The sequence below is a fragment of the Denticeps clupeoides genome, chromosome 12 (genome assembly GCF_900700375.1).
Source record: "Denticeps clupeoides chromosome 12, fDenClu1.1, whole genome shotgun sequence".
Classification (NCBI taxonomy): domain Eukaryota; kingdom Metazoa; phylum Chordata; class Actinopteri; order Clupeiformes; family Denticipitidae; genus Denticeps; species Denticeps clupeoides.
In genome coordinates, this window is record NC_041718.1 from 22,388,329 (window position 1) to 22,400,112 (window position 11,784).

The 11,784-nt window shown below is 48.6% G+C and overlaps 1 protein-coding gene across 5 annotated transcripts; it reads right to left on the reverse strand.

The window, feature by feature from the left end:
• Positions 1-1,442: 1,442 nt before the first annotated feature.
• gata2a (GATA binding protein 2a) lies at positions 1,443-10,598 on the reverse strand. Of its 5 annotated transcripts, none has more exons than XM_028997742.1 (6): positions 10,464-10,598; positions 5,541-5,788; positions 4,854-5,405; positions 4,065-4,222; positions 3,226-3,351; positions 1,443-2,967 (listed from the first exon to the last, which is right to left on the reverse strand). In XM_028997742.1, exons 2-6 carry the CDS (start codon positions 5,764-5,766, stop codon positions 2,665-2,667), a joined length of 1,365 nt encoding a protein of 454 aa, XP_028853575.1. In that variant the 5' UTR covers positions 5,767-5,788; positions 10,464-10,598; the 3' UTR covers positions 1,443-2,664. The 5 variants fall into 5 exon arrangements, with proteins under 5 accessions (XP_028853575.1, XP_028853576.1, XP_028853577.1 ...); XM_028997743.1 differs by having other exon boundaries at positions 10,414-10,537; XM_028997744.1 differs by lacking the exon at positions 10,464-10,598 and adding an exon at positions 5,895-6,217.
• Positions 10,599-11,784: the final 1,186 nt, after the last annotated feature.

Genomic DNA, 11,784 nt, shown 5'->3' on the forward strand with positions numbered 1-11,784 from the left:
GTGTGTGTGCAGACAGTGGGGATGAATTTGTCTGCCTCGGAGAACAGGAAGGCCTGAATGAGGCCGGTCCCCGGGGGGCGGCTGAATGCTACCTGTCTCAGGTGAGAGGCCTGACCCAGTTTCAGGCCGAGCCACGCCCCGCGCCAGCTGCTTGCGGCCCCGCAGGACGCGTGCGTTTCACATGTACGGAGGCACAGTGGTCAACTGTGTTCCAGAGATCAAAAAAAAGAGTTTTTATTATATTTGCGGCCAGAATAAAACCGCAGGAGGCAATAATTGTGCCCATAACCACGAGTTGTGTGTGAAACTCGTCCTTTCTCTCTTTCACTTCTCGTTAGATTTGTCAGGCCCTTGACATCACTGCTTACGGTCTAAGAACGTTTCTGTCATGTTGCCTTTGGATCCTGATCATGTTTTACAATGTTATGAAACATTAATGGAAAGAAATATTCTAAATATCCAGTAATAAAAGAAATCCAGTAATATTCAATCAGTAATACATTTATTATTATTAATAATAGTAATGTAGATACAGACTACAAAACAGCAGTAACGTGCATGAATATATCAAGTGAGGTTTCGGTCATGAAGTGTTTTCTGGGAAGTCCTGTCCTGACCAGCGACCTTCTTTACAAAGGTCACCACGCCCTGGCCTGACTCCGTTCTGATGCTCCGTGGTGCTGCGTCATGCTAATACTCATGTATGGCTTTTCTCCCTGGAGACCCTCGTTTCCGCAGCTTCAGCCACCAGCGGGCCTCCTTTCCTGGTGCCACTCGAGAAAATAAGAGTGAATTCAGGAAGCTGGACAGACACAATACTCGACTTGTATGTTTTATGTAGATTTTCCAAAAACTCTTTCTTTTTCCTGACTCAGAGAAACTGCAATGAGCCCCCCGGCTTCCTTTTTTAGCGTGTGTGTGTGTGTGTGTGTGTGTGTGTGTGTGTGTTCACAGCACCGCATTGACATTTCATATTCAAGGCTCTGACTATTTCTATGAATTTTAGGAGGAAGTAAAAGAGGAAGTACAACTAATACTAATAATACCTATGGTGTGTGTGTGTGTGTGTGTGTGTGTGTGTGTGTGTGTGTGTGTATGTGTGTGTACGTCATGCTTCTAGTCTGTTTTAATTTGGCTTCTTTCCGAGAAGAGCCAGGAAACGTCATCTGCATGTCTTCCAGCGCGGCTCCATCCTGCCGGGCCGGGCCAGAACCGCGCTCCTGAGATCAGACGCGGCCCCACAGGGTTGTGTTCGCTTTCGTTTGTTCAAGGCGTCCGCTGCAAACTGAGCGTGACTTGCAGTCAGGGGACATTTGACACAAGCCGACCTGCTGGGCCTCATCTGCAGAGACGCGTCCCTGTCCGGCTGGACCGTCCGACCGCCACCGCTCGGCGAGACCTGCGGCTGAACTTTAATCTTTCATCTTGAGCTCCTTAACTCCACTCTGTGTGGGGACGCCGCCGTATCTTCTGATTCCGTTAATTCAATTTGACGGATAAACAAACAGACGCAGGGAGACGAGGGCAGCTGCAGGTCTTCAGGGAGGCACCAACCAACTAACTAACTATAACTATACCAGCACTGTTCGCTGGCTTTTAGAAGCATGTTCTGCAACAACTAATAACATGAAGGTCATTTTCACAGCGTGCCGCCACCTTCACACGTTTTCTAATGACCGAGTGAAGAGAGACGCCCTCCTGCCACCCTGCCCCGGTGCTGACAGCATTACTTCAGGGGCGTCGCGACCCGCTCCCGGCGAGGGTCACCTTCTATAATGAGCGATAATTGGCCTCCTTCATTAGCGGCTGGGCCTCGGTTCTCCCCCGGCCTGTCTGATTGCCTTTCCTTCCTCTCCTCTCCCACACAGAGGCATTCTGGGAGGTGGTGAGGGGTTAAAAAGTGTGTGTGTTTTTGATCCGGACTGTTCTGCTGTGGAGACGACTGTCTGAGTCGGAGAACGCCACCCTGGGGCATCTGTCCCACAAAGATGTTTTTTTTTAAACGGCGCCACCCCCCCGGGGGGAGGGGCTTCGTGACGTTTCCCTTCCATCTGATACTGCTTAGAATGGGACTCGACAAAGGAGGTGTGTGTGTGGACGGAGGGACGTCAGTCCCCGTCCTCCGCTTGCACTGACTTTCGGGCTGCGGGGATGATTAAGTATTAAAACTTTATTCACTTTATTTTTGTGTAATGGAAAATGATAAAAACGTACAGCTCAGAACAACGCCGTGGCTAGAATAAGTCAGTGGGTTTTTTTTTTTCCTTTCGTAATAACAATCAAATGAATTATAATCTTAACAATATAACCATGTATTCTGAAGAAAGCGAAAAAAGACAGAGTGAAAATAAATTATCATAATAACAATTATATCAACAATAATAATAATAGCAATAAACCTTTGTTTTTGCTTGATCTTCGCTGAAGTCCGTTAGAAGTAAGGAGCGCCTGTGGTGTGTATTCCAGCATGTCGGGCGGTCGGCCCCGCCCCTTGTCTCTGCATGGCAGTTCACAGCGGACGGGTGGGGGACCTTGTCTCTCTCGTCCTCTAATGTCAGGCCAGTACCAAGGTGACTCAGTCAAATAAAAAGAGAAGTAAAAGTAAAGGTCTCCATGTCGACGTCCTTCTGGGGCGGCGAGGTGGGCGGGGCTATTTAAACGGCTTCAGTGGGGCTCGGCCCAGGCCGGCGAGCGGCCGGAGTGGTGCGGGTGGGTGAATGACGGGTGGATGGGGGTGGGGGTGGGCAGCATGTGTCCTGAATGGCTGAAGGGGGGCAGGTGGCCCATGTGGGTCATGTGTCCGGCCAGCGCGCCGCCGCCGCCGCCGAAGGGCGACGTCTTGTCGTGAAGACTCTTGGAGAGCTCGTCGAAGGCGTCGCCCGCCCTCTTGCTCCTCTTGGACTTGCTGGACATCTTGCGGTTGCGCGTCTGGATTCCCTCCTTCTTCATGGTCAGCGGCCTGTTCACCTGCAGGGTGACGAGAACCAGTTCCGCTGTCACCAAACACACAGTGGCACATAATAGCATTTGTTCATTTACACTTGTGGTGATGGCCTGGTGGCACATTGCTGGTATCTGGGTTTATGGTGGAAGGCGGGGACCTGACGGGTCGGCCCAACCGTCGCGGAACAGCTGTCACCAGGCCACCACGCCGGCGTCCCCGCGGGAATAACGCCCCCATTCACCCCATTCACCCCGCCAGAAACGGCCTCCTCCGGTACTCACGTTGTGCAGCTTGTAGTAAAGGCCGCAGGCGTTACACACCGGGTCCCCGTTTCCGTTGCGCCGCCACAGCGTGGTCGTGGTGGTCTGGCAGTTGGCGCAGCAGGTGCCCGCCCGTCGCGCCGCGGACTGGAAATAAATCATCGATAAAGAATAATCAATATCATTCCGTCTTAATTCGATTTCAACAGGAAATGAAGAGTCGGTGCGACGTCGGAGGAGTCGCGACGTGTCGCGTTTAAGAGCCGCTTGTCGCGCTTCGTTGTCGCTTTGTCCATCGCGGATCAATTTTTCACACTTAATAAGAAACACTGATAGGCGCACAATGCAATAATTCCCCCTGAGCAGAAAACACACACACACACACACACACACACACACACATTCCGACGCAGCGAGTCGGTGTGTTTTCCAGGCGGGATAATCGCTTTTCTCGGCATGTCAGGGACGGAAACAGCCGGGAGCCGAACTTCCTTATCGCTGCGGCCAGAGATCCGGCCAGGAAGCACATTTTACCGCGAATTACTCTCCACTTTACTCACCAAGCCGGGATCAAACCTTCCAAATGTCGAGTAGAGAACACGCACACAGTCACAAAAAGACCGTCCCCACCGGCGACAGCAGACGATAAAATAAAAAAAATAAATAAAGAGTGAAAAGTGTCGCTAATTACGCGCTATCAGTGACAGTATCAGTAATCGGCGCAATAACGATACGAGTAAGAACGAGGAGAGGAGCAGCGGAGCGGGGACCCGGCGACAATTCCAGGAAGGCCATTCGGGAAAATATACGTTTCCTGGAATTGTGCTTTGTGCTCCCGGGCCGGACAGACGGACACTCACCAGCCGCCGCTTGGGCTTGATCAGGGGCCGGTTCTGGCCGTTCATCTTGTGGTATAACCCGCAGGCGTTACAGAGGTAGTGTCCGGTCCCGTCCCGCCGCCACAGCGGCGTGGAGGTGGCGCCGCAGTTCACGCACTCGCGGCCCTCTGTGCAGAATTCAGGTGGACGAAGCGGGGGGACATTTATATAATTAAGCTGGACCAGGACAGGGGACCAAAAATGCATTTACAACATTTACATTTAAAGCATTCGGCAGACGCCCCTTTATCCAGAGCGACTTCAAACGTGCTTCCATGTTACCATCAAAGTCATCAATTCTCATACTTTTAATACTAAATGTATTTTATACAAGAGTTAATACTAAATGTATTCTATACAACATTTAATACTAAATGTATTTTATACAACATTTAATACTAAATATATTCTATACAAAATTTAATACTAAATGTATACTTTACAACATTTTATACTAAATGTATTTTATACAATATTTAATACTAAATGTATTCTTTACAATATTTAATACTAAATGTATTCTTTACAACATTTAATACTAAATGTATACTTTACAATATTTAATACTAAATGTATTTTATACAAAATTTAATACTAAATTTATTCTTTACAACATTTAATAGTAAATGTATTCTTTACCAAATTTTCCACTAACTGTATTTTTTTTTTTACAACATTTTATACTACATGTATTATTTTATTCTTGTCGCGCAATAAAAAGTTTCGTTTAAAAAAACTCTATTTTACAGACGATTGTAAACCGTTCCTCACCTGAGCACGACCGGCTCTTGCTCTTGCATTTGGGGGTGAAGCTGGACCCCGAGCCCCCCAGCAGGCTGCCGGGGTGGAACAGGCCGCCGCCGTAGTCGTGCGGCCCGGGGAGGGTGTAGGCCGGGTAGGTGGGGATGGGGTGGTGGGTGGAGGGCGTCTGCGCCCCCATGGCGGCCAGGCCGCTCCGGAGGGGGCTGCAGCCCTCCATCTTCATGCCGTCGCCCAGGGACACCTTCTCGTCCATCCTGGTGGCGGTGGGCGAGGACGGCCCGGGGTCCGGGGACACGTCCTTCGGGGGCGTGGGGGGGAAGCTGTAGAGGTGGTGCGGGCTGGAGTGGGCCGCGGGGGTGAGGGAGGACACCGGCGCCGCGCCCGAGCCGCCGCCGCAGGGGTATCCGGCCCCGGCGGGGTGCAGGCCCGGCTTGCCGAAGCTCACCGCCCAGGCGTTGTGGTGGTGGGCCGCGGAGAGGGCGGCCTTGCCGCTGTCCAGCCACGGGATGCCCGGGCTGTGGATGAGGTGTGGCCGGCAGACCTGGCTGCCGGTCAGGCGAGCTGCGATTTGGACAGAAAAACGTGTTTAAAAGCCCATTCTCACCTGTTGATCCGAACACTGTCCATTCGGCCTCTGTCTCTCTCACTGATGGGGACACCAGTGACAGGATCCGTGGAAGAGGGACCGCGTCTCACCGTGCGCCTGGCCGTACGACACCCGCGCCCGGGAGTTGGGGTAGTAGGGGTTCCCCTGCGAGTCCAGGTGGTTGAGGAACACGTCCACCTCGTCCGGGGGCAGGAGCGGCGCCATGGGCTCCATGTAGTTGTGCGTCAGGCCGTGATGGTGGCTGTCGGGGTGCTGGCCGTTCAGAACCGCGTGGTGATGCGCCATCCAGCGAGACTGGTCCGCCGCCACGTCCATCTTCACTCGTCCTTACACGCACCTGCGGGGACACAGAGACACGCCGCGTTACGCCAACTTTCGCACACTTTCTGCCGCTGGAAGTCGGTCCTGCACTCACGCCGCGTGGCTCGGTTCCTCATCTTTACCCCACGCGTGGGTTATAATCCGCAGCACGACGACGCGCCGCGCTCCGCGCTCCCGGTAAATCAGCTGGACTCTGTCGCAACTGGCGCCACCGAATTCCATATCATGCGGGCGGGGGCGTGGCCTGCGCCGCCGAGTGACCCCCGGACAGCCAATCACAGCGCGCCTTCGCCCGATTGGCTGGCGCGCCGCTCTGTGTCGCGGAGATCGCCGGGCCGCGGTGGACAAGTCAATCAGAGGCGGCCTGCTGGACACGTCTTACTTTACACGCTCGTACACACACACACACACACACACACTTTCTCTCTCTCTCACACACACACTTTCTGACACACTCATATACACACACATACTCTCTCTCACACACACACACACACACACACCTTCTCACACACTCATACACACACATACTCTCCCACTCATATACACACACACTTTCTCATACACACACATATTCACACATTTTCTCTCTCTCACACACACACACACACACACACACTTTCTCACACACTCATACATACACACTCATACACACACACACACACACACACACACACTTTCTCTCTCTCTCTCACACACACACTTTCTGACACACTCATACACACACATACTCTCTCACTCATATACACACACACTTTCTCATACACACACATATTCACACATTTTCTCTCTCTCACACACACACACACACACACACACTTTCTCACACACTCATACATACACACTCATACACACACACACACACACACTTTCTCTCTCTCTCTCACACACACACACTTTCTGACACACTCATACACACACATACTCTCTCACTCATATACACACACACTTTCTCATACACACACATATTCACACATTTTCTCTCTCTCACACACACACACACTTTCTCACACACTCATACACACATACACACTTTCTCACACACTCATACATACACACTCATATACACACACACACACACACTTTCTCTCTCTCTCACACACACACACTTTCTGACACACTCATACATACACACTCATATACACACACATACTCTCTCTCACACACACACACACACACACACCTTCTCACACACTCATACACACACACACACCTTCTCACACACTCATACACACACATACTCTCTCACTCATATACACACACATACTCTCTCACTCATATACACACACATACTCTCTCACTCATATACACACACATACTCTCTCACTCATATACACACACATACTCTCTCACTCATACACATACATATACTCTCTCACTCATACACACTGTGAAAGTGGCAGTGAGCAGTGCGGACGCGCGCCACGTGGTTGTTAATTGTAATGAGTTGGGGGGGGGGGGGGAGTGTCGCGGTCGCCAGGGCGGAGCGCCATTGTTGTGCGCGTCTAATTGTTTTTAATTAGGAGTCACGACGCGTCGCGGCCGGACGATCAAACGCCGCTTTGCATGTGAATGTCGCGCGTCGCGCTCCTGGTGGCGCGGACGGGTCGCGAGTGGCGCCCATTAGCGCGACTTTGTTACTTCTTGTCTGCGATTATCCGCGGTTTTCATGCCGACCGTTCAGCTCAGTTCTGCTGCACAATTCTACTAATAGTTCATTAACGACACGGTTCTAATTACAGCAGAAATAAGGACGAACCTCAACTCGTCCTCGCGCGTTTCACTTTTCATCGTTTCTTTCGTCGAACTTTATCACCGCGTATAAAATGATAATAACAGCGGTACATTTTTAAATGTCCACTTTGCTGATGAGCCGTTGGTCATGTGTGGCATCTTATGATCGTTAATGAATGTATTGTGATATTTTGTCTGTGTGTTTGATTGACAGGCAATAAATGCGGCGAACTCGGAGCCGCCACTCTGACGCCACGTCATGACGTCACTGCATCTAAGCAGGCGAGGCCTTCAAAAGTCATCACGTGAGCAGCAGCAGCAGCGAGTTTTCATCGAGCAGAGTAATCAGGTGGGTGTGTGTGTGCGTGTGAGTGTATTTGTGTGTGTGAGTCTATTAGAGTGTGTGTGTTGTGTGTGTGTTGTGTGAGTGTATTAGAGTTTGTTGTGTTGTGTGTGTGAGTGTATTAGTGTGTGTGTTGTATGAGTGTATTACACTGTGTGTTGTGTGTGTGTGTGTGTGTGTGTATTAGAGTGTGAGGGTTATGTGAGTGTATTAGAGCGTGTGTGTTGCGTGAATGTAGTAGAGTTTGCTGTGTTGTGTGTGTGTGTGTGTATTAGTGTGTGTGTTGTGTTGTGTGAGTGTATTAGAGTGTGTGTGTTGTGTTGCGTGAATGTATTAGAGTGTGTGTGTTGTGTTGTGTGAATGTATTAGAGTGTGTGTGTGTTGTGTTGTGTGAGTGTATTAGAGTGTGTGGGTTGTGTGAGTGTATTAGAGTGTGTGTGTTGTGTTGTGTGACTGTATTAGAGTGTGTGGGTGTGTGAGTGTATTAGAGGTTATATTGTGTGAGTGATTAGAGTGTGTTGTGTGTGTGGTATTAGAGTTGTTGTGTTGTGTGTGTGTGAGTGTATTGTGAGTGTGTTGTGTGTGTGTGTGAATTAGAGTGTGTGTGTTGTGTGAGTGTATTAGAGTGTGTGTTGTGTGAGTGTATTAGAGTGATTGTGTGTGTGGGATGTATTAGAGTGTGTTGTGTTGTGTATGTGTGAGTGTCTTCGTGTGTGTAGTGTGTGTGGATGTAGAGTGTGTGAGTTTTTGTGGTGTGTATTAGAGTGTTTGGTTTGTGTGGTGATGTATTAGAGTTTGTTGTGTTGTGTATGTGTGAGTGTATTAGTGTGTGTGTTGTGTGTATGTGGATGTATTAGAGTGTGTGAGTTATTTGTGTGTGAGTGTATTAGAGTGTGTGTTGTGTGAGTGTATTAGAGTGTATTGTGTTGTGTGAGTGTATTATAGTTTGTGTGTTGTGTATGTGTGAGTGTATTAGTGTGTGTGTTATGTGTGTGTGGATGTATTAGAGTGTGTGAGTTGTGTGAGTGTATTAGAGTGTATTGTGTTGTGTGAGTGTATTATAGTTTGTTGTGTTGTGTATGTGTGAGTGTATTAGTGTGTGTGTTGTGTGTATATGGATGTATTAGAGTGTGTGAGTGTATTAGTGTGTATTGTGTTGTGTGTGTGTGAGTGTACAGAGTTACTAATTGACTAATGTACAGTAGTAATATGATTACGGGGAATATTTATCCAGAGCACCCTACACACTCGGGAGTGACGAGTTACGTGTCACCCGCCCGGTGACGAGCACCCTGGTACATTGTTGCTGCGTGTTTACAGAATGACGCCCGGCGGCGCCCTGGACTCCACCCGCCGTCGTCCCCAGAACAAAGGAAGGTCCTTTTTCAAGGGCACGGCGCCGCTGGTCCTTCACAGGGACGTGGACCCTCAGCTCGCACCGGGACGATGACATCGGTGTGGATTCCCGCCATGAACAGGTGCCACCGCCGCACAGTTACCATGATCCCGGGGGCTCGGGGGGGCTGCAGGAGGCCTTGTGAAGATAAGCAGACTGGGAATCGGGGGGAATGACAGAAACCATCTGAAGCATTATTGTCCTTTACTCACGGGTAATTAGATTGTGACAGGGGCGCAGGGGGACGGAGGGGGACGGAGGGGGACATGGATCGCACCGGCGCGCATGAGGGCCGCGGCGTTTCATGTTCGAATAAGGGACGCCAAGCCTCCTTCATGCCAACTGTCCCCGAAAGAAGCATGAGGCCAGGCGGCACGGGGACACCGGGTGAAGCGCAGGAGGGAGGGAGGGACACCTGAGTCGTTTTTAAGTGACACCGGAGAGCGAATTCCCTGCAGGGCCGTTAGTCTGGGCGTTAATGACAACGCACACACGCTTCACTTACAGATGAATTACAAATAAGGAGGAGAAAACCACACAACAACAACAACAATAATAATAACACTAATAATAATAACACTAATAATAACAACACGAATAATAATAACACTAATAATAATAACACTAATAATAATAACAACACTAATAATAATAACACTAATAATAATAACACTACTAATAATAACAATAATAATAATAATAACAACAATAATAAAACTGGCAATCAATACTCTTCAGCAAATCCACACACGTTTCACTAACAGATGAATTAAACCACACAATACTAATAATAATAATAATAATAATAATAATAATAATAATAATAATAATACTATCAACCGGAACTCTTCAGCAAATATACACTTGCAGATGAGGAGAAAACCACATGATACTACAGTACTACTACTAATTATAATAAAAATACTGTTAACCAGAATCACATCTTTCTCACTGAAGACTGAAATTCACTGAAAACTTTAACAAGAACATTAAAATATTTATGAAATATGAATCTGTGAAGTAGGTTGCGTACATCAGCCTGCACCACATCAAGTTAATATTAATTGTAAAATGAGCAGAATTTAATATAATGTCTGCTCACACACACCAAAAATTCATCTTTTTTGCATTATATTTATATACACATTTATATAATTTATATTTGTACCTTTATTTACTGTTAATTCCCCTTTTTAATGAAATAGTGCGCGGTCTTACTGCGGCTCCGGGTCCGGGTCCAGGTCCAGGTCCAGGCGGGGGGTAAATCCGTGTCCGGTGGCTCCGGGTTCTGGACTCGGTCTGTCTGGAAAGTTGCGGACCGAAGAATCTGCATCGCGACGTAACCGCGTCTCAGCCAATCAGGGCGCAGCACCAGAGACGCCGCTTTAAAGCCCCCACAGTGGGCAGGGACACCCCGGGAAATGAGCAAATATTCTACATTACGCAAAGGGTCAGTAAACAACGACACAAACACAATTATTCTGAATAATGATAACAGGAATAATAATGTTTTATGACGCCGTGCTGGAGTGAAGTGCAGCGTGTGATGGAAACATCATTTATTAAAACGCAGCAGTTGCAGGCGTCGCACCTTAAATGGAAGCAGCGCGTCTATCGGGGTTTAATGCGCGAAAGAGAGAGAGAGAGAGGGAGAGAGAGGGGGACCCCGACTTTTAACGCATGTAAAGCCCCAAATCTCCTGCACGAGACGCGGCGCAGGCCGGCAGGTGCAGGCCGCCGAGCCGGATCACGGTCCGAAAAGCACAAATCCACTTATTTAACGCCCCAGCTGACAGTAGGCGGTGAGGATGATGAAGAAGATGATGATGATAATAATAATAATAATAATAATGAAAAAGTAGAGCAAAGCGCAGGGAAAAGCGGCCATTTCTCCGCCGTTTTACGCCGCGATGCGTGGTCGTGATAACCAACTTTAAAAATCCATTTCCGTCCCACGAACACAATTATTATTAATAAGAAAAACGTGAACTATTATTCACCGACATTTCCGGCCCTCGCTGTCCGTCACAGAAACAAAACTCCAATTAAGACGCGTTTATCAGCAACGATCACAGTTCTTTTAAATAAAGACGTTATTTCTGTTTCTGTAAATACAATTGGAATATGTGTGTGTGTGTGTGTGTGTGTGTGTGTTAGATGGCAGGATTATTAGCCGGGTAATATTTCATCTTTGTTCTCGGCCGGATAATAAATGGCCGGCCCGTTATCTGCCGCTGCCGCTGGAGGTGTCGCGGCGTCCGGAATAAATTGCTGCTCCTTATCTCCTCCGCGCAGATTATCGCGCCTTTTCACGGCCGCAACACACACATGCAGCGCATCTAATGCATCATCTGGCGGGAGATGGCGCGCCAGATACGCGCCAAATATTTACCCGCGCGGCGGACACACACACACTTAACATATCAATACGGCCGCAAACCTTCATATCTCTCCTTTATATCTTTCAACTGGTCGATTAACGTTCGTTTTTAATTACGTCGTCACCATATTTATATGAATAAAGTAACACCAGCACAAC

Excerpts from the sequence above, each read along its gene's own strand:
- gata2a (XM_028997742.1), bottom strand. The coding sequence starts at position 5,766 with ATGGACGTGGCGGCGGACCAGTCTCGCTGGATGGCGCATCACCACGCG. Across the intron at positions 4,223-4,853 it reads CAAGAGCCGGTCGTGCTCAG|AATTCTGCACAGAGGGCCGC; the intron begins GTGAGGAACGGT and ends TTCGTCCACCTG. Across the intron at positions 3,352-4,064 it reads TCAAGCCCAAGCGGCGGCTG|TCCGCGGCGCGACGGGCGGG; the intron begins GTGAGTGTCCGT and ends ATTTATTTCCAG.